This window comes from Tyto alba, unplaced genomic scaffold (genome assembly GCF_018691265.1).
Source record: "Tyto alba isolate M040663 unplaced genomic scaffold, T.alba_DEE_v4.0 Super-Scaffold_44, whole genome shotgun sequence".
Classification (NCBI taxonomy): domain Eukaryota; kingdom Metazoa; phylum Chordata; class Aves; order Strigiformes; family Tytonidae; genus Tyto; species Tyto alba.
Window position 1 is genome coordinate 16,723,287 of NW_024881320.1, and position 21,337 is coordinate 16,744,623.

Below are 21,337 nucleotides of genomic sequence, written 5' to 3' on the forward strand. Positions count from 1 at the left end.
CGAGTTGCCCCTTGCCTGCTGGTCCTGGACAAGTCAGCCCTGGGTGTCACCAGAGGGAGAAGCGGGGAGAGAGGGCTGCTTCTCCTCCCCTTTCTACTTGCCCAGTATAAGTCCCCACCCCGACCGATTACTGTCCCCCCGCATTCCCCAGCCAGACTGAGAGGGGTGTCCTGCCACCTCCCAAGGCAGCTCCATCCCCTCCTCACCCCGCTGTCCCTTCCTCTCAAGCCCTGGCCCCACGTCTTGCCTCCCCTCCCCATATCTTCTCCCATCTCCTCCCCTCAGTGATGTGGGGGCTCCCAATGTCAGCAAGAAGAAGACTGATGTGATCTCCTTGCACAAAGGGCTGGTGGGTGTGAGGCCAGAGAAGGCAGGGGCTGAACCCACCGCTTGCTCCCAGAAAAGGGAGCCTGCACTGCGGCTGCCTAAGGGGCCTGAGGGTGGAGGAGCCAAAGATGCTGGAGCAGCTGCCAACACCTGAGGATCCTGGTTGTGGCTACCAGAACAAGAAACATCTTGACCTCTGGGTCTTACAATCACAGATCCTCAAGATTTGCAGGGGCACAGCCCCTGGTCCTGCCACAGCCGCGCCTCCTCCATTGCCCTATCCTCCTCCTGGGCCAGCCCTAGGACTGCTGGGGTTCCCAGGGTCTAAGGGCTCCAGAACATGACCATCAGTCCGAGGTAACTAGACAATGATGGGAGAATCCTGCCACCACCAGCAACCGACCTCCAGCCTCCCAGACAGTTCAGGATCATGTGCTCAGCCAGCCTTCCTCCCCTCTTGATTTCTGCCGGGCACAGGCTCACCGTGCCCCACTGCCTGGACTTGCTCCCTCTCACAGCTGGAAATGCCTGCGTGATCTCTGCCACGGGTCCAGCAAACCAGGCTCCAAGACTGCCCTGCTGGCAGGGGGCAGCAGCCTTGTCCTCTCCACACGGACCTCCACCGCAGCCGAGCTCTCTGCTTTCTTTGCAGTACTTGGCAGGAGGCTCTGGAGGAAACCTGGGAGCACCTGGACGATCTTTGAGGAGGTTTCTGAGGAGCCACTGGAATTCACAGTGACCAAGTGGGACATCTGGGACCTGCTCTGTTCCAAAGGAGATGACTTCAGTCTCTTTATTGACATCTGGAGATGCCTCTAGGGAAGGAGGGAAGGGGTCCAGCAGTGCCGGTGTCCCCTGGAGCCACGGCAGCCCCCGGGGTCTGGGCGGCAGGTCTTGCTCACCGGCTCAGGGAACAACCCACCACCAGTTCTGGGTTCAGGAAGGAGCTTTTTCTCCTGGGCGGGTTGGTACAAGTCCCCGGGCATTCTTTTTGCCTCCTGCTGCAGCACCGAGCACGGCGCGTTTGCCAGGGTTCCTCAGGGTCATTGCTGGCCAGCAATCCCCTGCTGTTGCAGCACCAGGCGTCCAGCTGTGTCCATGATCTCTCCGCCTCTCTTCGCTGTGGGAGCTTTGTTTTTCTAGCTTTGAGTCATTTGTAGCATAGGTCTTCTAAGGCAATGTCCTACAGCTCCACGCTCAACAGGAACTTCTGTTTTTTTTAACTGCCCCTGCATACAATACAATTTTCTTTTTATTGTATCTCAGTTCTGTTGTCTGCAAACATATGCTTATTTCTGTCTGAAGAACTTTGTCCTTCACAAGCTTTATCAGTTCCTGTAGACAATTTTTGGACTCAAAGTGATGTTATGATCATTTGAAGAACTCAGCACTTTCTTCTCAGGCCATCATGGATATCTCTGAAGAGTCCACATCAGAGCATGTCAGAGTAATTTCTTTCCTGCTCAGTGTAAGGACACATAAAGTGGGTCTTGCCAACACCCTTGTTCTCTGTATGCTTAGAGCTCACCAGCTCCCACGACACACCTAGGTCTGAGAGAAGGCCCTGTGGCCAGAACAAGAAAGTCAATGGAAGCACCTGTACTTGATACCATCCCAACAGACACCTGGAGTTTTAGGAAGGTCCCTGATATCTACCAATAATGGCCTTTTTCTACCATACCTACTGCTCAGGTGAGAGATTCTGACCAGCGGTCACACACAGCTGGTTTTCCATTTGAACTCTTTATTCTGGACAGAATTGATCTTCAGAAACAAGAATGCAGAATTTTCCTATCGATAAGCCTGGACACACGCTGCCCCACATTCCTCGGTTCCTCACCCACCAGCACGCAATGCCACGCACACCAGGCACGCCAGGGAACAGAGGTCCCACGGCAGCTCCACATCTCCTGGAAGACATTGCTGGTCTGCAAATGGCCTCGCCTGCTCTGCAGAGCGAGGAGGACCACGTGCCTTTTCTAGCCCGCGAGATCTGGCTCCGCAGGCTGCGCCCCACAAGCAGGAGCACAAGAGGAGGGGATGGCTGGAGGCTCAGAGCGTCTGGTGGCACTCTCTGTACTTGTAGGGAAGAGCTGGCTCCAACTCTGGTCCCCGCTGTGATTAAAAAAAACAACCCTTGATCCCAAACCTTACCCTATCTACCACAGAGCTGCCTCCTTGCCAATTCTCCGTACATGCAAAATATTGTCTTTAATACAAGGCCCAGCAGGAGCCATGGAGCCGCCCCAGCAGCAGACCCATTTCGGACACACCCTACAAACAAAGCGAAGCACAGACCCCACCGCAGCCTCTCTGATACATCCCGTCCCATGGGACAGCCCAGGCTTTAGTCCCTGGGTGCAGGGCACCTCCCCTGCCCACTGAATCCTGAACTTCACCGGCACCCAGAGCCCTCAATACCCACCCACCTCCTCACCCCACGCGATGGCACAGCAGCAGATCCCAGCTCCCAGCTCCACCATTGCCCTCTGTGGCTCCATCCCAGCCAGGCATGAACCCCCCCCCGTCACACCACCAGCCCCCACGCACCAGACTCACACTCCTGGTGTCCTCCTAAGACAAGGGCTGCCCATTTCTCTTACTGTTGTGGGGATTTTCTCTAGTTTGACTCCCAGGGTGATTGCCAGAACTATGTGGTGGGCCACCACCCTCCATCACCCTCCCACCCCCTGGTGCAGCAACGTTAGAAGGATTTAGGAACGGCAACTCCACATCCCCCTGTCCCTGATGAGTATACCCAGACTCCCTGCCTCTCTCATCTCCTGAAGGTCAGCTCCTGTTTCATCCTTGGTACCCCTGTGCGCAGCCTTGTGCCCTGCATCTCCTCCATCTCTGCTCACTGGGGCAACTCCAGCCACAGGCCTCTCACCTCTGCCTCCTCAGTAAGTGTCAGCAGCATCTGCTGCTTTGTGGGCAGAGGCCATTAATAAAAAAATACAAGGAGGATCCCAAGAGTCACTACAGCCCACCAGCTAGCACACTTGCTTCTGCTCAGTAGCTTCCTGGCCCCCAGAAACCCTGGCATGACCCCCAGTCCCCTTGCCACACCTCCCCAGCCCTGCCAGGGACCAGGCTTCAGCCCAGATGCCCAACAGCACCCTCCTGCAGCCGACCTCCTTCCCTCCCCAAAAGCAGACAGTCTCCACGGGCCACCGGTTTGGAGCAGTCTCAGTCCATCCCAGCACAGCCTGGCAGAGCAGGAGCCCGCACAGCCCCCGCAGCGCACAGACCGCGATCCCCACGGCGCAGGGCGGGCAGTGGCGAGACAGCGTTTGGGCTCTGGGCACCTTCCGACTGCCTCCACCGCCCTGCAGAGTACCAGGACACAGCTCCACCAAAAACCAAGGCAGCTGCTGGCACAAAGTCCTGCTGACACCCTGAGCTGCCTGCAGCCTCCCTCCCTGCCCACCCACGGGTCCATCCTCCACCCGCTGCACCCCCCTGGGCATGGTCAAGCTGCCACAGCCCACTACCATGAGGAGAAACTCCCCAGTTTAGCATCATGAACTCCAGTTCCTTGTAAGGTCTGGCTCAGCAGAGCCAAACCGCCCCATCTCCAGGACAAGATGAGCTCTGCTGCCAAGGAAAGCAGGTCTCTCCTCTGGATGCAGATCTCTGAGCACTGCCCAGGCATGACCGGAGCACCGGGGGTCTCAAGCTCTTCCCCCTGCCCCACGAACCATGCTGGGCGCGCTGTGTTCTCAAGGCAAGGCACAGCAGCCCTGCTCTGACCCCGGGGAGGTGCACAGGGTTCACCCACCACAGGAAAAGCCTGGAAAGTACCAGTGGGAAGACAACCAAGTCACACAAAAAAAGAGCGTGACAGGGATGATGTTTTTAGGGTGGGGAGAACTTGTATTTTTAAAATAATGTGGGGGTGAAAAATAGACAGGTCTCCAACCTGGAGCTATTGCTTTTTTCAGGAATTGCACTACAAAGGATGAACACGGGGCTCTCACAACCCCCCCCCCTCCCCCAACCGTGGCTCCCAGCGCTTGCACAGACCAGCCTCCCAGCACGGGGTGCCCAACTGGGGGGAAAACACCCTCATTAGTATAACTGCCACCCGTCCCTCCACCTCGAGGATGCTGCACCCACGACAGCATCACACTGCTCGCAGGGACGTGCTGTGCACCACTGCCTGCCCCCTGCCCGCGCCGCAGATGAGCCAAACTCAAGGGGGTGCACAGGAACCCCCTTCTCTCCTCTCCCCATCATCCCAACCTCCCTTTTACCTCTCCAGCTCTTTGCCCCCTTTTTTCCTCTTGGCTAGCTCTCCGGCAGTTCCCCCTTCCCTCTGCCGAATCCTCCTGCTCCCAGTTTCCTGCCATTTCCATACCCATCCCAGCCCTGCTGCCTGGCCCCCACTGCAGGCATCCCCTGGCTCCTGACACAGTCAGAGCCCCACCGGTCCCCTCCTTCCACCCCCTTGCCTCTCCAGGGGAGCCTCCAGCCCCTGCCCACTCAAGACACCTCTCCCCACCAAACCTTTACCCCTCCAGCTGCTTCCTGACAGGGACTGAGATTTGCTTTGCCCCCACCTGGAGCAAATCTGGCTTTGCCAGGTAATTTCCTTTCAGATGGCCCCAAGAAACAGAAGCAAAACACACTGCAAAACAGCAAGAACAGCTCCCAGCCTCATCTCACCAAGGACAGGGAGGAACACATCCCGGCGTGCTTGTCACCAGGAGTTTGTGGCGGCAGCAGTGCAGAGAAGCTACAAAGCTGCCGTTTAACGTGCCCCGCTGGCTCCCAAAGCAGCACAGCAGGAACACTGTGTCAGATGACAATTAGCCACAATTCTTTTACTGGCTGCTGCTTCAGCAATTTATAGGCTCCAGGTTAAAGGCTCATTTGACAGCACTGTCATTGCCACCCCTCCAGGCATGCCCTCTGCAAGCCAGATCGGAAATATTCAGAAATTAATAATTAAACACAAGATTTGGTTCAAATCTCAGAGGTACTCCAATAAAAAGCACAAATGCTGAAAATTCTCCCCAGGTGCAGACTGTTTGATGCAAAAATCAAAACATTTCACAACACAAAAGAGTTTTAATTCTTGACCACTCTATTACAGGCAGCCAAGTCCCCCTCTCGCTGGCTATCACTGCCACTTCACAATTGCACAAGAGAAAACCGTGTTCCCTACAGAAGCTGCAAGCAGCTGAGATGGAGTTTATCACAGCACTGTTTTCCAAGACTAACAGCTGAAGCACACCACCACCAAATTTCAGCTTCCATCCACCGCACCCAGAATTAGATGTTCCCTCCCAAAGGAGACCGTGCTGTTACCCGCACTTTTCCTAAAAGCGTTTTCCCGCAAAAGCAGGTTTGCGCCTGCAAATACCGCTTGGACCGCGTTTTGCCAAGTCCCGCAGCCGCTGCTCTGCGGAACCGGGGCTGTTCGCCCAGGTGGGGTTACACACACACACACACCCACACCCACACACCCAAAACAGGGAGAAACAAACTTGGAGGACACGCTGGGTCGGGCGGGGGTGTCGAGGGGGGCAGACAGGGACCCCCAAAACGGAGGGTTCGGGAGAAACGCGGCTTTTCCCCCGGCAGGAACTCGCAGCCCGGTTCTTTTGCTGCTTTGGTTTCCTCGGCAGCTGCTGCATCCCAAGAGAGGTGCGGGCACAAGCGGCGCTCCCGCACCGCTGCGGCGGCTGCCCCGGCCCCGCCGGCACCTCGCGGGGCCCCGGGGGCCGGTGCGGGGCCCGATCCCCCCGGACGGGGGTAGAGCTGCGACCCCACTGCAGGACACGACACCCCACACCCACACCCCCCCCCCCCCCCCGCGCTTACCTGGGCAGCCCCGGCGGGTGCCGGCGCGGTGGGCGGGGCCGGTGGGCGGGGCCGGTGGGCGGGGCCGGTGGGCGGGGCCGGTGACACCCCGGGGGCCCCGCCGGCCCTTCCCACGGCCGGGGCACGCGGGGCGTGGATGGCCACGCTGGGTCCGGGCACGCAGAGGCACCTTCGGTGCCGCCCGGTGGAGCAGGGCAACTCCTGGAAATAACCTGCCCCGTCCTTTCCCCGCTGGTTTCACATTTGCCTTCGGGATTCACATTTCTCTGCTCTCCCCGAGGATCAATTCCGCCCCCTGACTGCCTGGCACGTCTCTGTTCTCCCCAGTAAACTGTTTTCCCTCTCCATCATAGTCTGTTTGGCACAGTGTCAGCATCTCTGTGTGCCTTTTCTTATTGCATGCCCCAAATACGTCCTTTATTTTCCCTCTATGACTTTGGAGACCACCCTGGATAGAGAGGAAGTTTTTTCCTCCTCTGGATACAGATTGTCTCGGATCACTGCCGTCTTACACCTTCATTATACGACTCTCTGAGGTTGTCCAGGTGGTTCACTGCCCTCTGATGCCCAGCTTTACTTCTTTGCTCCCTGCTCCAAATGAGATAAGAGGCTTAACTGGGCTGTTCAGCTGCAGTTTTCACTGGTGTTAAAAATCTACCCATGGATGGAGCCTGCAAGCTCGGGAGCTCCAGGGAGCCACACGCCTCCACAGCCTTGTGAGGGGCCTTGCAGAGCTGCCTCAGTTTGAAGGCAGGAGAAATGACACCGGGTCCACTGGGAATGTCCGCAGGCAGCGGAGCAGGAGCATCCTGCACGTGGTGCTGTGCCTGGCTGGGGCACGGTGCGGAGCTCATCACACAGAATGCGGTACTGCTGGCAGCGGGGACCTGTGGCAGCCAACAGCCACCTCCATTTCCCTACCCGGGTCGCAGGATTTTTGAACCCTGGTGTGGAAAACTGCTCCCACGCAGCTGCCAAACTAACAGCAAGGATTGGGCCTTGGAAGGAGTCAATAAATCGCTTTTCAGGGAATTATGGCAAGAGTAAGCTCTGTCAGCGGGTCACAGGTGGTCAGGCTTGGCTGACGCTACAAGCGTACAAGATTTGGGGCTGTTTTGCTGCATCTTGCAGGGCTGAGCACATCACTCTGGGGGAGGGATGGCAAGAGACTAGCAGCACTGTGGGGCTGCGCTGCCCTGGGAACAGCAGGAGAAGCAGCTCTGCCTGCAGTGGGGTGACTGGGCAAGGCCCCGTGACGGCAGGGCACGGGGGCAGCCCCAGCCCTGAGGGGTGGCGGTAGATCCTCCCTTCCCCACAAATACCACAGAACTGCTGGGCAGTTCATCACCCCGTCATCACTGTCTCTCGGGGTGAAGCCTTGGGCTTCGGGCACTGACTCCATCACCCTTACACCACTCCCACATTGGGCACTGCCTGGACCACAGGGTCGGTCACCGAAATGTCCTCGTTCCCCCTCTACCAGGTCAAAGGGAGCCCTGAATGTCACTGGCAGGTCCTGCCCCTCCTGCCCTGCTCCTGGGCTGCCCCAGCCACCCTGGGTGCGTGGCAGGGTGCTCAGCCATCCTGGAGCGGTTGGCGGGGGTGGTGGGTGCTGTGGGGCAGGGCCTGAGAGTCTGCCCCAAGGGGGACAGCAGAGCCTCACTGGGGGGCTGGCAGGGCCATGCCAGCAGTGCCAGGCAGCTGCCTACCACGCTGCCTACCCTCAGTCCCCTGCCAGCTCTGCAGGGAGATGACAACCCACTGCCCTGCACCTCTCACCAGCCTCAAATTAACCCACCCCACCCACCCCCCCGCCAGTGCAGCAGGGACTGGGACGGGCTGGTCCCCCACGCAGCCTGGGGAACAGGCAGAGCTGGCAGGAAAGGGAGGGCAGGGATGTGCTGGGGAGAGGGTGAAGGGCAGGCACTGGGGTGACCCTGTAACCAAACAGGCACCCCCAGACCTGATTTCCAGGCTGGATCCAAGCCTCTGCTGCACCGTTTCCTTGGGATAAAGCTCTGCCCTTGCCCGCACAGCCCTGCCCTGCCTTCCCCGGGGGGAGAAATCCAGGAAGAGGAGCCGGGCTGGGGAGAAGGGGAAAGGGAAGGTAACAAGAGAGAGAGGCTGTGCAAATGGAGCAGCCGAGGCGAGAAAGGCTGGTGCAGACAGGGAAAAAAGCCCAGTGCAGGCAGAAGAGAAATACCAGTGCAGGGAGAGAGCCCATGCAGGCAGGGAATAAAGCCGGGTGCAGGCAGGGACTGTCAGCCCTGATATCACTCAGTGCTTTCAGTTTCTTGGGAAGTGACGGAGCCGGAACAGCAGAACTTCTGCAATGGCTGAAAGAGACGCCATGGCAGAGCAGGAGCCCAAAGCCGACAGTCCCTCTGAGTTCTCTATCTTTGTTGACACTTCCTTTGGCAAAACTTTTGAAGTGTCGGTGTCTCCGGATGACAGCGTACAGGAGGTTAAGGCCAAGCTGAACAAACAGGACTCCTCCCTGATACCCGAAATAGGAATTCTGATCTACAGTAACAAAGAGATGGAGGACAACCTGACCCTGGGACACTATGGAATCACACCCAACAGCTTATTGCGTCATACACGAATATGTAAGTGCGGGGTGGCCCAGGGGAGGTGGATGAGGATCCATCTGAAGATGAGAGAGGGAGAGTGGTGCAGATCAGAGTGTGTCCCAGTGAGGCACCCTGGCCAGGTGCGCAGGCAGCAGGGAAGGGGCAAGGAGGCTGTGGCTGTGTGTGCACCAGGGAGCTGCCAGAGCACACCTGCGTGGGAAGGTGGGAGGAATGCCAGGGCCCAGGGGTGCACCTGTGCAGCAGGGAGGCAGGAGGGAGAGGAAGGACCCTGCTCCTGAAAGCCAAGCAAGAAATCTCCTCTCTGCATGGCAGTGGGGAGGGATGGAGAAGCAGAGGCTGGGAGCATGTTCTCAGCCCCGCAGTGTGCTGCCCTCCTGGGACAGGCAGCTGGGTGGGACTCCTGGTGCCCAGCAGCTTGGTGGGAGTGGGCACAAACCGGCAGGAAGAGGTTTCATAGCAAAGGTACAGAGAAGAGGGAGAGGTTGGAGGAAGGATGGGATACTCCTCTAGACGTGACCTGGCTCCTGACCTCTTCTCTGCTTTGTGTTGCTGTTGCAGTGCGAGGTGGTGGTGCAGCAGTCAGACAGAAATCTCAAGGTAAGGCCGTGCTCTGGTACTCACTGACAAACTGGTGCAGCAAGGCTGGTGGAGCTGCGGGGTGGTGAGCGTAGGACCTCAGCTCACTGCATGGTGGTGAGCATGTCCCTGCCACGGCTCAGGGAGGAGAATGTGGAAGCTGTAGCAGATGTGGGAGCATGCAGTGGTACATGAGAGGACCACTGCAGCTAACGGGATTGGGAAGGCTGGGTGAGGGCTGCTTGAGGACGGTCTCTTCTCCCAAACACGAGGCAAAAATGACAATGTCTTTCCGTTGTTCCAGCTGCACGCTTATCCCGGATGAGAAAGCTGGCACACTGTTACGCACTTGCGACAGGCGAGGCGTCAGGGAGCTCAGAGGTGAGGTCTTGCAGGACACGATGCCCGAGGCTGGGGTGCCTGAGTGAGGAGCACCACGGGGTTGGGCAGGAAGACACGGCTGCAGCGCGCAGGCTCCCGGCCAGCCCTGGGGATGGGAAGTCCAGTGCTGCCCATCGTCACCACAGCACCGCGCCGGGTGGCAGGAGCCGGTGCTGCTGCCCTCTGTCCCAAGAGGGGGACCTCACCTTGCCGGCAGGCCAGGCAGACACAGCTCCCACACCAGCCTGTGTCCTCCCTGCAGGAGCGCGGAGCAGGGCCAGCGCTACACCTGCCACTGGAGATGTTGCTCATGCTCTCAGTAGACCTCTCCTCCTGCCTCCAGCAGGCAAGCACAGCCAGAGAGGAGAAATACAGATTGCAAGTGATTTCCCCTATGTTTCCTTCTGCAGAAGAGCTATTTCTGGCAGAAGTCAGTCTTATTACCCTACAGAAACAGCTGCTGCTGCCCAGAGAAGGTAAGGGCTTTGCCAGTCCTGGCAGGGTAGTCTCACCCAAAGAAAATGGCATGGCAGGGAGCCCAGCTGTCACCTGGGAGGTTGGATGTGTCTTCAAAACCTGTTATTCACAGCCATTCTTCACCTTCCAGAAGAGACAGGTCTCTTTTCCCACACTAACTCAGCATGCACTGCCCCAGTTTTAAGGCTCGTGGGAAGGCAAAGTCCATGCTTGCATCCCAGATTTATTCTCACTGCTAAACTTTTCATCTGCGTGTGACCACTGTCCTCTCTGCTGATAAACCATGGCAGAGAGGGAACAGCCCCAGAATTTACTCACAGGAAAGTCAGCAGCCAACAATATTTTCTCTCTCAGTAAACAGAAACTTTCCCATCTGGAACTCCCATTTGCAAAATACATCCTAAAAATCAGTGGGTGAAACACCTAGTTTGGAGCTCCGGGAGCTGCTCTGTGTGTTCACCCATTATCTTTCCTACTGATACATGGGGGATGCATGGACTAACTGATGCCCTCCCCACCCCAGTGGCATCTACCCAAGTGGGGCTAAGTGTTCAGTCCCAGCTGTGCCTGCACGCAGGAGTTCTCTTGGGCACCACTACAGGGATCCACATTAAAGGGGTCAAGAGCCTCAGACATGGCCAGTGCTTGTTTCAGGGAAGAGAAGTTGCTAGTCAGTGATTTTTCTGGCCTCTTCACTGATGAGAGTGATGCCTTTCTGGGCACTGGGCAGCAGCTGCTGATCCCCTTCTGCTGCTTGTGAGGATCTGAGCTCCCACACCAAGATGCATTGTACTTCACTACAAATCCCAACACGTCTCAAGCAGCACCCACTATGAAACACCCCATTCAGTCCCAAACTGGTCACACTTGTGTTGCAGTATCTTCCAGAAGTGACGCCAAAGATAATCGTAGACGTTTTGAAGCAAAGCACTCTGTACCGGTAAGAGCTGTTGGGTGAAGCGGGAGCACCTTCCAAAAGCCCCGTCCCCAGCGGCACGAGCTTGTTGTCCCTCCCACCTGCAGAGCTCACCTCCAGCACGCAGGCATCTTCAAGTGCTCCATCACGGGCCTCTGCTTCGAAGTGAAATCCGCCGTGACCGTCACCTACGGCTACGCTTCCTGGACTAGTCACCTGACAAAGGCTGAGCAGGAAATGTGGGTGCCGGCTGGACCCCTCTTCCAAATCAGCGTGGAGCCCGAGGTCGTAGAGGCGGTGCATCTCCCCCACTACATCTGCCTGGCAGGTACAGCACCCGCAGGGACCCGGGTCTCCCAAGTCGCTTTCCCTCAGCTTGTCCACCCTCGGAGATGTCTCTGGCTCCTTGGAGACCTCTCTCCAGACGGGGGACAAGTTCTCCCTTCCTTCCAAGGTCCCCTGTACCCCCTTGTATTCCTCTGCTTTGCTCTGGCATCCTTCATCCTTCTCTCACTTTCTCTCAAGGCTTCGCAGTGATCCCTTCCCCAGCTCCCACTCCACACCACCAGCCCCTCCTCACCCATCCTCTCCTCCCAGCTGCCGTGATGACCCCTGGGCATTACTCCAGCCCAGCTGCAGAATAAGTGCAATTAAATTGTTCATTTTCATGCAGGCAACTTGAGGAGCCGAAAGGCTGCAGATCAGCCCCCAGGACTCCCCTGGAGAGTTTCTCAGCTCTCTGCATTTACAGCAGCTGTGGATGGCAAGGGTCATCCCTGCTCTGCTCTACCAGGACAGGAGCCAGTCAGCTCTGCCCACTCAAAGGCTGGGCCCCCCCAGGGTGGGATGCAATAGGTCAGAGCTGGCCTAGGCAGCAGAATAAGTGGAATTAAATTGTTCATTTTCATGCAGGCAACTTGAGGAGCTGGAAGGCTTGGTTTTGTGTCCTCTGTCCTGTTAATGAGAGGAGGAGGAGCATCAGCACCTGCAGCTGGGCTGCAGAGCGTGCAGAGGAGTCCCTGTCCCCATGCTGGGGGGCCCTGACACAGGCACTGGGTGTGCTGGCCAAGGGACTCTTCCTGGCAAATCTGTGTCCTATTCTAAAACCGAACATACTGCAAAAGGAGTTTCTTGTTGCGTGCCTCCATCTCCTGCCCAGGGCCTAGCAAGCACAGCCATGTTGGCCAAAAAAAGTGCCTCAACACACTCTTCACTGACATACCTGTGCTAAGCAAAATGCTGTAACTGTATTAATCTGTCAGGTTAATAGAAAAGTGTGCTCAAGAGATAATCTCGGTGACTGGACATCAGCAGAGCTCTCTGACCCAGTCATCCCTAAGGATGTCACCTCGGGCTGTTCAGGCTGCTCTGGTGATCAAAAACCAGAGTGAATCATCATGCACTGACCATCTGCCTCCCCAGTATGTCGTGGTGTGGTGCTTGTATGCAGGATGCTGCACGGGTGCAGTCTGAAAATTTTCACAGTCCCAAGCTGCCACCTTCAGATTTGCAGTTTTCTGAGCCCTCAGAAAGACTGCCAAAGACCTGCAACTCCCTCTTGAACCCCAAAAGTCCAGGGCACACATGACACCTGAAGCACAACATGTCATCGTGTGTGGGTGCATGTCTCGTTTCTGCTGCTAAAGCCCTAAAGAGAGGGCGGCAGCCTCAGAGGCTGCCCATATGACTAAACAGAACCTTGTTGCCTTTGTTGTCTCTTGCAGCACACATAGATACCAGCCCGTGCTTCATTGCCCATTTTAAATCTGAGATGTTGACCCTGGAGAGACCGACCAAACTGAACACTTTCTCTGCTGTCCTGGAGAATCCCAGCTTCTCACTTCTTGGTGTGATTTGGAGGAAGTTACGTTCAACTTTAAATTTATTCCCTGTTCACGCCTCGGTGCTGATCTTCCAGCAGCTCAGTGCTGCAGACACAACTCTTCACCTCTACCTGATCCCAGATGACAACTCTGTGAAGCAGGTAAGATGGAGGGAGCTTGACCAGGTTAAAAAAGGACAACATCTGGGGTGGCTTATCAAATGCAGTTCCAGCAGCAGGGGCTGTATTTGATAAGCAGAGATGCCTCCCAGTTTTTCTGCCACCAGCCTCTGATTCACACACGGTCCTGTCCCCCATCTTCTGCTGCAGGACAGCATCCTTTGCGCCTGACTTCCCCCGCCCCCCCCCCCATCCTTCCCAGATGTCTCCAGGTTTCACACTCTGTGTTTTGGGCTGGGACAGCACGTTCTAGCACGAGCAAAGCCGTGGCACAGGACACTCTGCAACACAGAGCAGATGTCAGCCTTGCTGGCCAGTGCCAGGCACAGCAGTAAGTGGCTGCATACCCACTGTTGCCCTGCTATGTGCCAGCCTTTACCTTCTTTCACGGAGCGAGAGTGGCCCTGCCCATGGCCTGCCTGCACACCATAGGCTCCTGCCTGTGCCGAGCGGGAGCTGCCTGGCCCCCGCAGCACGGCACTGCCTGTCATACACGCTCAGCACTCTGTTCTGACTGGGTTGGTCTCTTCTCCTCTTGACTTTCCAAGGGCTACCTCCAGTTCACAGCTCTTTTGTTTTTTCCCCTCTCAAAAGTGATGCTTAATGTTTACAGGCCATTGAAAAACAAGAAATTAATTGGAATTCAAAGCTTATTCCCAAGCCTCCTCCATTCAACCTTCTGTCCTTCGGCTGTGTTTACCAGGTGACCAGTACAAGTTCTGTGGTGATAACACCTGAAGTAAGTGGGACTGTTCCCTTTTTTTTTTTGCAGTGAAATAGAAAATACAAGAAGTCTCTATCTTCAGCCCTATTCTGCTACCGGAATCTGTCTTACTAGGTGTCAGAGCCGGAGGTGTAGGGAGATGTACTGGTTACAACTGGCAAAGGTGTTTCATGATACACATCCCCAGAAAGAGCATGGAGCGCACCCCAGAGCCCCAAATGGGCTGCATTTGTTTTTCTTTATGGCAGAAATCATAATGTGGAACTTGTTGGACTTAGTGTAGCTACATATCAAGAGGGAATTTCAGAGGTGTTGTCCCAAGTGTGGTCCCACGTCCCTCATCTTCATCTCCTCTGCAGTGAGTTCCCTTCAGCTTAGGAGGAGGACTTGAGAGAGACTTTCTCTCTATGCCATTATGTGGTATGACTTCTGTCTCTGTTGAATCTGCATTTGAGCACTTCTTATTTTTAGCACCATGTCCTGTGGGAATCAGATTGCAAAGGCTGGGAAGCCAAAAATTCCAAAAAAAAACCCCAAATTCCCAAAGATCTGGAAAGATTTGGCCATATACTCCTTGTCGTTACTTGTTTTACACAGGAGTTTGTGACATCCTGAGAGCAGCTGATGATAGTCCAATCACACATTCATGGCTGTTTATGAAAACCTCCTTTCATGTGTCTGCACTGCATCATAATCACGAAAAAGAAATAGAGAAACTTGGGTTGGATGGAGACCTCAGGAGGTCCCTGGTCCAACCTCTTGCTCAAAGCATGTGAGTTTTAAAGTTAGATCAAGGTGCTCAGGGGTGTGTCCAATAAAGGTTGAATACCTCCAAGGATGGAGATGCCACAGCCTCTCTGTGTCTCTAGTCCAGTGTTGTAACACCTTCATTGTGATTTTTTTTTCTGTTATCTAATTGGAGTTTCCCTTCCTGCAGCCAGTGCCTGTTGCTTCTTATTGCATCGCTGTGCACCTCCAGGAGGCTGGCTCTGTCTTTTCTTTAGTCCCCCTTCACTTAGTTAAAGACAGTGATTTGTTCTCTCCATGACATTCTCTTCTCCATGTCAAACAAACCCAACTCCCTCTGCCTCTGCTTGCATATCATGCACTCCAGCCTGGACCTGGCCTTGCTCCAGATTGCCCCGTGTCTTTCTTGTACTGGGGAGCCCCAGACTCGACCCAGTGCCCAAATATGATCTCACAAGTGCTGAACAAAGGGAAGGAACCCCTGACCTCGCTGTGCTGGCTGTGGTCTTGCTAATACAGCCCGAGATACAACCAGCCTTTTCTGCCAGAGCACACTGCTGACTCCTGTCCACCTTGCACGCCCACCAGGACTCCTGAGTCCTTTCCTGTGAAGCTGCTTTCTGTCTCCACCCAGGGCCCAGGCTCTTGTCTGATGTGGGGCTATTCCATCCCCCACACAGGTTTCTACATTTGCCTTTGCCGAATTGCATGAGCTTCCTGCCAGCTAAGCTCTCCAGCCTTTCCAGGTTCCTCTGAATGGCATCCCTCCCTTCCAGCTTATTCATCATCCCCCCTTGCAGCTACAACCCTGCCACTGAGCTGAGCACAGCCCCAAACAGCCAGGGCCTTCAGCTTAATTGAGAGACAGTCTTAAACCCAAGAATCACGAGGTAGGGTTTGGTTTTCCCACTTCCTGGAATGACTAGGTAGTAACTGGGCACCCTGCCTTGAAGAGCAGTTGTAAAGGTGACAGAGCCAAGCTCTCAGCAGTGTCGAGTAAAAAACATAAGTTGCTACCTAGAAAGTTCAAGCCAGATGTAAGAAAATGTTATCACTTGGTGGAGATGCAGTCATCAGGGAAGGTTAGAAGGTGGTGAATCTTTACTTTCAGATTTTCAGTACTCAGCTAGACAAAGCCCTGGCTGAGCAGATCTAGACTTTACATTGGTCCATCTTTGAGAGGCAGGTCAGATAAGACACTCCAGAGGTCTCTTCTAACCAAAATTTCTGATATTGGCAGCATAACAGAGCCCTGACATGTGCATCTTCCCTTGTCTTTTCTCTTACTGGTATGCCCAGGAAGCATAGGATGGCATGTGTGAATTCACATCTCCTCACGGTGAGAGAGACTCAGCTTGTTTTTTACCTTTACAGCCACGCTTTACTTTCTACTACAAGAGTCCAAAGAATGAGCAGCTCTTTCTTGAGATCTACATCAAAAACATGGAAGAGGAACTTGAGCTCTTTATCACAGACATGCAAAATGACATGGTGGTCTGGAGGGCACTGGTGAGACCAGGTAGGAACAGCAGGTCCATCTAGGGGCTCATCAGCCTTAGCAGAAACAGACCTTGGGTGCACCACCCAAGCAGACCACGTGCATTTTGTGGTCACAGCTGTCCATGTGTCCTGCAGGGAAATCAAATATGCAGCAATTGTCTACTTGTCTAATAGTGACCTGAAAGGACACCCCCAATGTCAGTAGACCGGATCTTCAGATTTAATGTGGAGTTTCAGAGGCTGGGGTTTAAGAAAGCATGACAGCACTATCGGTGTCTCTCTGTTCTCTTGGCTACTTTTTGCATAGAAATCCGACTTTTAAAAATAAGTCCATTAATGTGACAAACACCCACGGACGTGCAACCACTGTGTGATGCAGAGGAGGTAAGGAGAATACCAACACCTTAGTGAAAACCAACATCTTAAAAAACTACACGTTCCAGCCAGCACTGCTCTTCCAGACTTGTGGGGTGCAACACCAGTGTGAAACACCACCAGGAGCACACAGGATCTGAGTAAGGCCAGATGGACCAGAGCCTGCCTTCCGCACAAGTCTCTGCTCACAGAGGCATGCAGCAGGTCACCTGTGTGAGGTCTGCTCTCTTGTGGCATGAAGAGACCATTGCTTACAACTATTCTGCTTTGGGGCTGACTGTGCCGACAAGGGTCCCATGCAGAACTTTGGTCAGGACAGCAGAAGACATGAGCAAAAAGGAGCAGGGTTAGCAATGGCGGGCGCCAAGACTTGGGTCTGGGTGTCCTCTGGCAGGACAGAGGTGCACCCAGCTCCAAGGCAGAAGATTTCTAATCTCCACGCCTCTCTGCCCAGCTGCTACTGGATGGGCACATGCCATTAACTTCACGTAGCAACACCCACCCATGGGGTGCCCCGTGGGAAACCTTGGCAGAGGAGCTGTGGGCAGCAGCATCTCGCAGGCGTAGGGTATGATACTGCTCAGCGTGCCTCGAGACCCCTTCTGTGTTGGTCTAATCCAGCACACCCCTAAAAGTAACACCTACAACCACACAGAGCCCAGGACCCTTTATTTTCTCAACAGAGATGGTCAGAAACAATAGGAGGAATGGCTGACACCTTCATGGAGGCACCTCAAGAAGATGTTGTGGAAGATTAGGCACCATCATTTCAGTGATAGCATATTCAGTGATATTCTCCCTTCTCTTTCAGGTGATATTGATCTTCCTTCCAAGACCTTGTCAGGTCAGTACAGTATTTCAGAGTTGCATTTCTAGAGTCTGAATCTATTTCTTTGGAGCTCACCATCCTCTTTTTCCATCCTTATGATAGCTTCTAGACAAAAAGCCTTGAAAGCTGCAACCTCAAACTTTTATTCCCACATTGCTGGCAGCATGCTCTGTGCCATGCTGATGGGTAAAGCGGCATAGTGTAGGTGACCCTCCAAACTGGGTTGCCTTCTTTGGAGACAGGTATGCTGTTGTTACAGAGAAATAGCTGCAGCAGTTCACAGTCTGTAAGTGATATTCCATTGTAGTTCTAGTAAGTGGTACAGCTGCTGTGTCCCATACAGCCAGCTCAAGGGCTGATGGCCCCTGTGCCAAACAGGAGTGTTTTCCACAGTCCCTGGGAAGGAGCCTGAAACCAGGTGTTGGCAGAGAGGATGGCAGGGACACGTTTACAGCAGCTCCAGGGGTTTCTGACCAAGGGGCTGTGCTTTCCACTTGCTTCAGATACAGTGACAATATGCTGCCCAGCAGTTCTGCGGATATTATCCCAGCCTAATTTCTCCAGGGCCACAATACTTCACCATTACCTCTCGCATCCTGTCTTACTAATGAAAGGCCAGATCCAAGAGAACACCCAGGCAGCTAAGCCACAGGTTGAGGTAGATAGGCCTGGCTCAGATAGATACAAATATGGACATTTCAGTGTTATTCTTTTTCCTTGCCATGCATGTGGAGTCGCCACAGTGACCTACAACCTGCCTAGGAGCACTGGGAGGGTTGGGTGGCAGACAACAGCAAGGACAAGATATGGGGCAATGGTTTTAAACTGAAAGAGAGCAGATTTAGATTTCACATAAGGAAGACATTTTTTACACTGAGGGTGGTGAGACACTGGAACAGGTTGCCCAGAGAAGTTGTGAATGCCCCATCACTGGTAGTGTTCAAAGTCAACTGGATGGGACTTTGAGCAACCTGATCTGGTGAAAGATGACCTTGCCCATGGCAGAGGGTTGGACTAGGTGATCTTTAAAGCTCCTTTCCAACCCAAACCATGCTGTGATTCCACAAGGAGATTCCCACCTGGGCACCCACTTCAGCCTCAAGCAGGAGGACTGGGTGGAGGCTTGGGAGGAGAAGCCGGTCAGCGCTGCCCACTGCACCGACCCGCGGCTTGCTCAGCACCCCGCTGGCATTGGCTGCTTTTCCAGACTCTGTTTATTTACAAGCTGCTTGCAATCCTGTGAGATTTCAGAGCTCTGAGCAACCTGTGCTCTGAGTTAGGAGCCCATCACCTTGCAGGGCGAGGGGCAGGACGGTGACTTCATGCCCAGACACAGTAAGAGTCCCAGGGGGGACAGCTGCCAGCAGCTGATGGGGGCTGCCACTAACCTCACCTCCTCCAGCTCTGACCTCACATCCCAGACCCCTTCCTTGCCCTGCCTCCAGTGCTCCCACCACTGGTCCAGCAGGTCCCCATCCTTTTTGGTGGAGGGGTGGAGAATGTGGCTGTAGGACCGGGTGCACAGCCCTGGTGTCTGCTGTCTTAGGATACCATGTACCGTGGCGTGGCGCTCACTGCGGCTGCCTGGCTGTGTGCAGCACAGTAACATGAGCTTGGTGTCTGCTAGGTGCAGTCTTCATAAAGAAGCACAAGACCAAGCTTTGCTCCAGGATGAGGCAGCTCCCCAGCATTCTGCTACACTTACGGAATGCAAATGTCATCAACAGCGATGAAGAAGAGGAGGTGCAAGGTCAAAGTACAAGTCAAAGGAGGAACCAAGTTTTGCTGGAACTAGCTGAGAAGAAAGGGCAGAAGGCCCAGGAACAGCTCTACCAGATCCTCCAGTCGAAAGACCCGTACCTCATTGCAGACCTGGAGAAGTCCATCTAGGCCTGGGAAAGCAGACTGCTTTCATTCCCATTGCTCAGCTGACGGGAGCAACAGGAGGGCAGTCAGCATTTGAATCCTGACCTTTCGGTGCGAACTCCATGGTGCAAAGCAGCAATAAGCCTTCCAAACCACCAGGTTTCAGGCCCGCCTTGCTTGGCTGATTCCGTTGCCAGCAGTGGACAAGCAGTGTCACGCCAGCCACTGGTGAGAAGCTGCTGGAACAAGTTCCCAAGCCAGTGCCAATACCATGGACCTGTCTGCCTTCCTGAGACAGGGCCTCTGCTTCTCCAGAAGCTCCAGGCAGCTGCTAGCAGAGAAGTTTCCATCACTCCAGCTCAGCCTCCCCGTCCCATGTACCTCTCGCAGCTGGAAGAGGGGAGCTGCTTTACCACCCAGAGCTGTCTGTAAAGGCTTGTTCTCATTCACACACCAGAGCAAGCCATATCACCATCAAAACTTCCCCTTGTTTCCCTCCAGACTAGTTTACCCAAATGATCAAAATTCACTGAAGCAGCAAACAAGCATCCTGATGCCAGCAGCAGCTGGGTAAAGGAGCTCCTCCCAAAGAAGCCATGAAAAATAGAAAAGATGAGATACAGGTTCATGCGTCTTCAGGGAAAGTCTGACTCAATAACAGCCACTTTACCTTCAAAAGACAGCAGATTATTTTTAAATCACATTCTTCGCATCCATAAAATCAGTTCCTTTCTGGATCATGTGGATGCCTTCACTGATGGCATCCTCCTGCTGTCAAACACACCAGTCAGGACACGAGCAGTCTGCTTTGGTGTCCATTATCTACGAAGAGATTTTTTGGGTCAAGCTCAGGGGAAATTCAGACTTGCCTAAGTGGAGACAGCAACTTCAGGAAGCTTAAAGGACCTTCCAGGGAGCGTTGAGCGAAATGGTCCTCATCGCACGCTCCATGGGGTGGAAATGAGACTGATGCTTTAAGTATTGCTTTGTATTTATTCCTTCTCTTGAACACCTGGAGAGCACATCGCTGCTGAAACACACCATAAGAGCGTGTCTCTGCTCCGGTAGGAGTCACGGACCTTCAATGCAACCAGGGATAATACAAAAAGGAAGAAGCTGGGAACGAGACCACGCAGGGCCACAGACCTGACCGGTGGATGACAAGGGGGGCAGTGAAGGGACCAGACAGCACCGCTCACACTGATTCATGGGCTCTCCAGAAACCACACTGGGGCTGGCCCCTGCAGGAGGATCAGCCTGGGCTTTGCAACTGCTGAGTGTGTGAACCAGGGGGACCCCAGACGCGGGCTGGGGGGTGCGGGAACGGGCCTGTAGGGACGGGAAGGGGAACCAGGAGGAACAAAGTGGGAGGAGGCAGAAAGGGGTATAAAAGAGGCCACACAGGTATAAACTGGCTCAGTTTGGCTGAGCCCTGTGCCTGGCCACTGCAGTCTATCCTATCATTTTATATTTTTTTATTAAATGTTTTCTTAACTATTTCTCTGCGTCAGCTCAGTCTATCCCACGTGAGTGTGTGCTGCAAGGACCAAGTGCCAGCTACTTGGTGAGACCTGTGCATGCCTCAGGGGGTTTGGTGTCACCTGCCGGGGTGAGTGGGGTCCCAGTGCAGTTACTAGGGTGAGCGGGGGTCTTTAACCTCCAGCTGTGGGCTGGGAATAGTGTCCCCAAAACTAGCTGCTGGGTGGGAGTGGTGTGAGGCAAATGAGGGGCTCCACGCAGCTGGAGCTGGACCATGTGCCACAGCCTGTGTGTCTGGTGGGGGGCGAGAGTATACCCCTCAAACGGCGTGGGGGGGAGTGCCTGTGCATTCACCAGCGAAATTCAAGCTGGACTGGTTGGTGCATCAAGGACCCGTGGGGTGAGCCTGCAGGCCGGGGTCCAGGCAGGGGTGCCGGAGGGACAGAGGGCCCCACGAGTGTGTGTGTGCTCAGAGGACCCACGAGTGTGTGTGTGCCTGCACTGGTGACCTGCTGCCTCTGCCGCCCCAGAGGGCGGGGGTGGTGCGTGACGCCGGCCCTGTGCGTGGGCGCTTGCCACGGCAGCGCCTTGCCTGTGCCCGTCTGTGGGTGCTGTGTCTGTGTGTCCGTCTCTGGGGCACAGGCTCAGTTTCGCTGCTGGTTGAATCCAAAAAGGGGAAAAGCGGCAGCCGCATCCCCCCGCCTGGGCAGGGTCC

General features: G+C 54.8%; 2 protein-coding genes across 4 annotated transcripts in view; one reads left to right on the forward strand and one right to left on the reverse strand.

Moving 5' to 3' along the window:
- AIFM3 (apoptosis inducing factor mitochondria associated 3) overlaps positions 1-6,192 on the reverse strand; it is a 50,083-nt gene extending 43,891 nt beyond the window's left edge. For 2 of the 3 annotated variants that reach the window (XM_042805683.1, XM_042805685.1), the window contains exon 1: positions 6,157-6,192. The gene's annotated coding sequence lies outside the window, so the exon portion shown is untranslated. Of the gene's footprint in view, positions 1-4,956; positions 5,044-6,156 lie in introns of those variants that run through there. The other variant, XM_042805684.1, reaches the window with a different exon arrangement.
- Positions 6,193-8,498: 2,306 nt separating this feature from the next.
- LOC104360865 (caspase recruitment domain-containing protein 8) lies at positions 8,499-20,642 on the forward strand. Its single transcript, XM_032986964.2, has 10 exons — positions 8,499-8,765; positions 9,309-9,347; positions 9,631-9,707; positions 11,063-11,124; positions 11,208-11,428; positions 12,825-13,084; positions 13,716-13,841; positions 15,948-16,092; positions 17,260-17,292; positions 18,905-20,642. The coding sequence occupies exons 1-10, from the start codon at positions 8,507-8,509 to the stop codon at positions 19,165-19,167; spliced, it is 1,485 nt and encodes a 494-aa protein (XP_032842855.2). The 5' UTR covers positions 8,499-8,506; the 3' UTR covers positions 19,168-20,642.
- The last annotated feature ends 695 nt before the right edge of the window (positions 20,643-21,337 follow it).

Excerpts from the sequence above, each read along its gene's own strand:
- LOC104360865 (XM_032986964.2), top strand. The coding sequence starts at position 8,507 with ATGGCAGAGCAGGAGCCCAAAGCCGACAGTCCCTCTGAGTTCTCTATC. Across the intron at positions 9,348-9,630 it reads AGTCAGACAGAAATCTCAAG|CTGCACGCTTATCCCGGATG; the intron begins GTAAGGCCGTGC and ends CCGTTGTTCCAG. Across the intron at positions 16,093-17,259 it reads GAGGGCACTGGTGAGACCAG|GTGATATTGATCTTCCTTCC; the intron begins GTAGGAACAGCA and ends CTTCTCTTTCAG.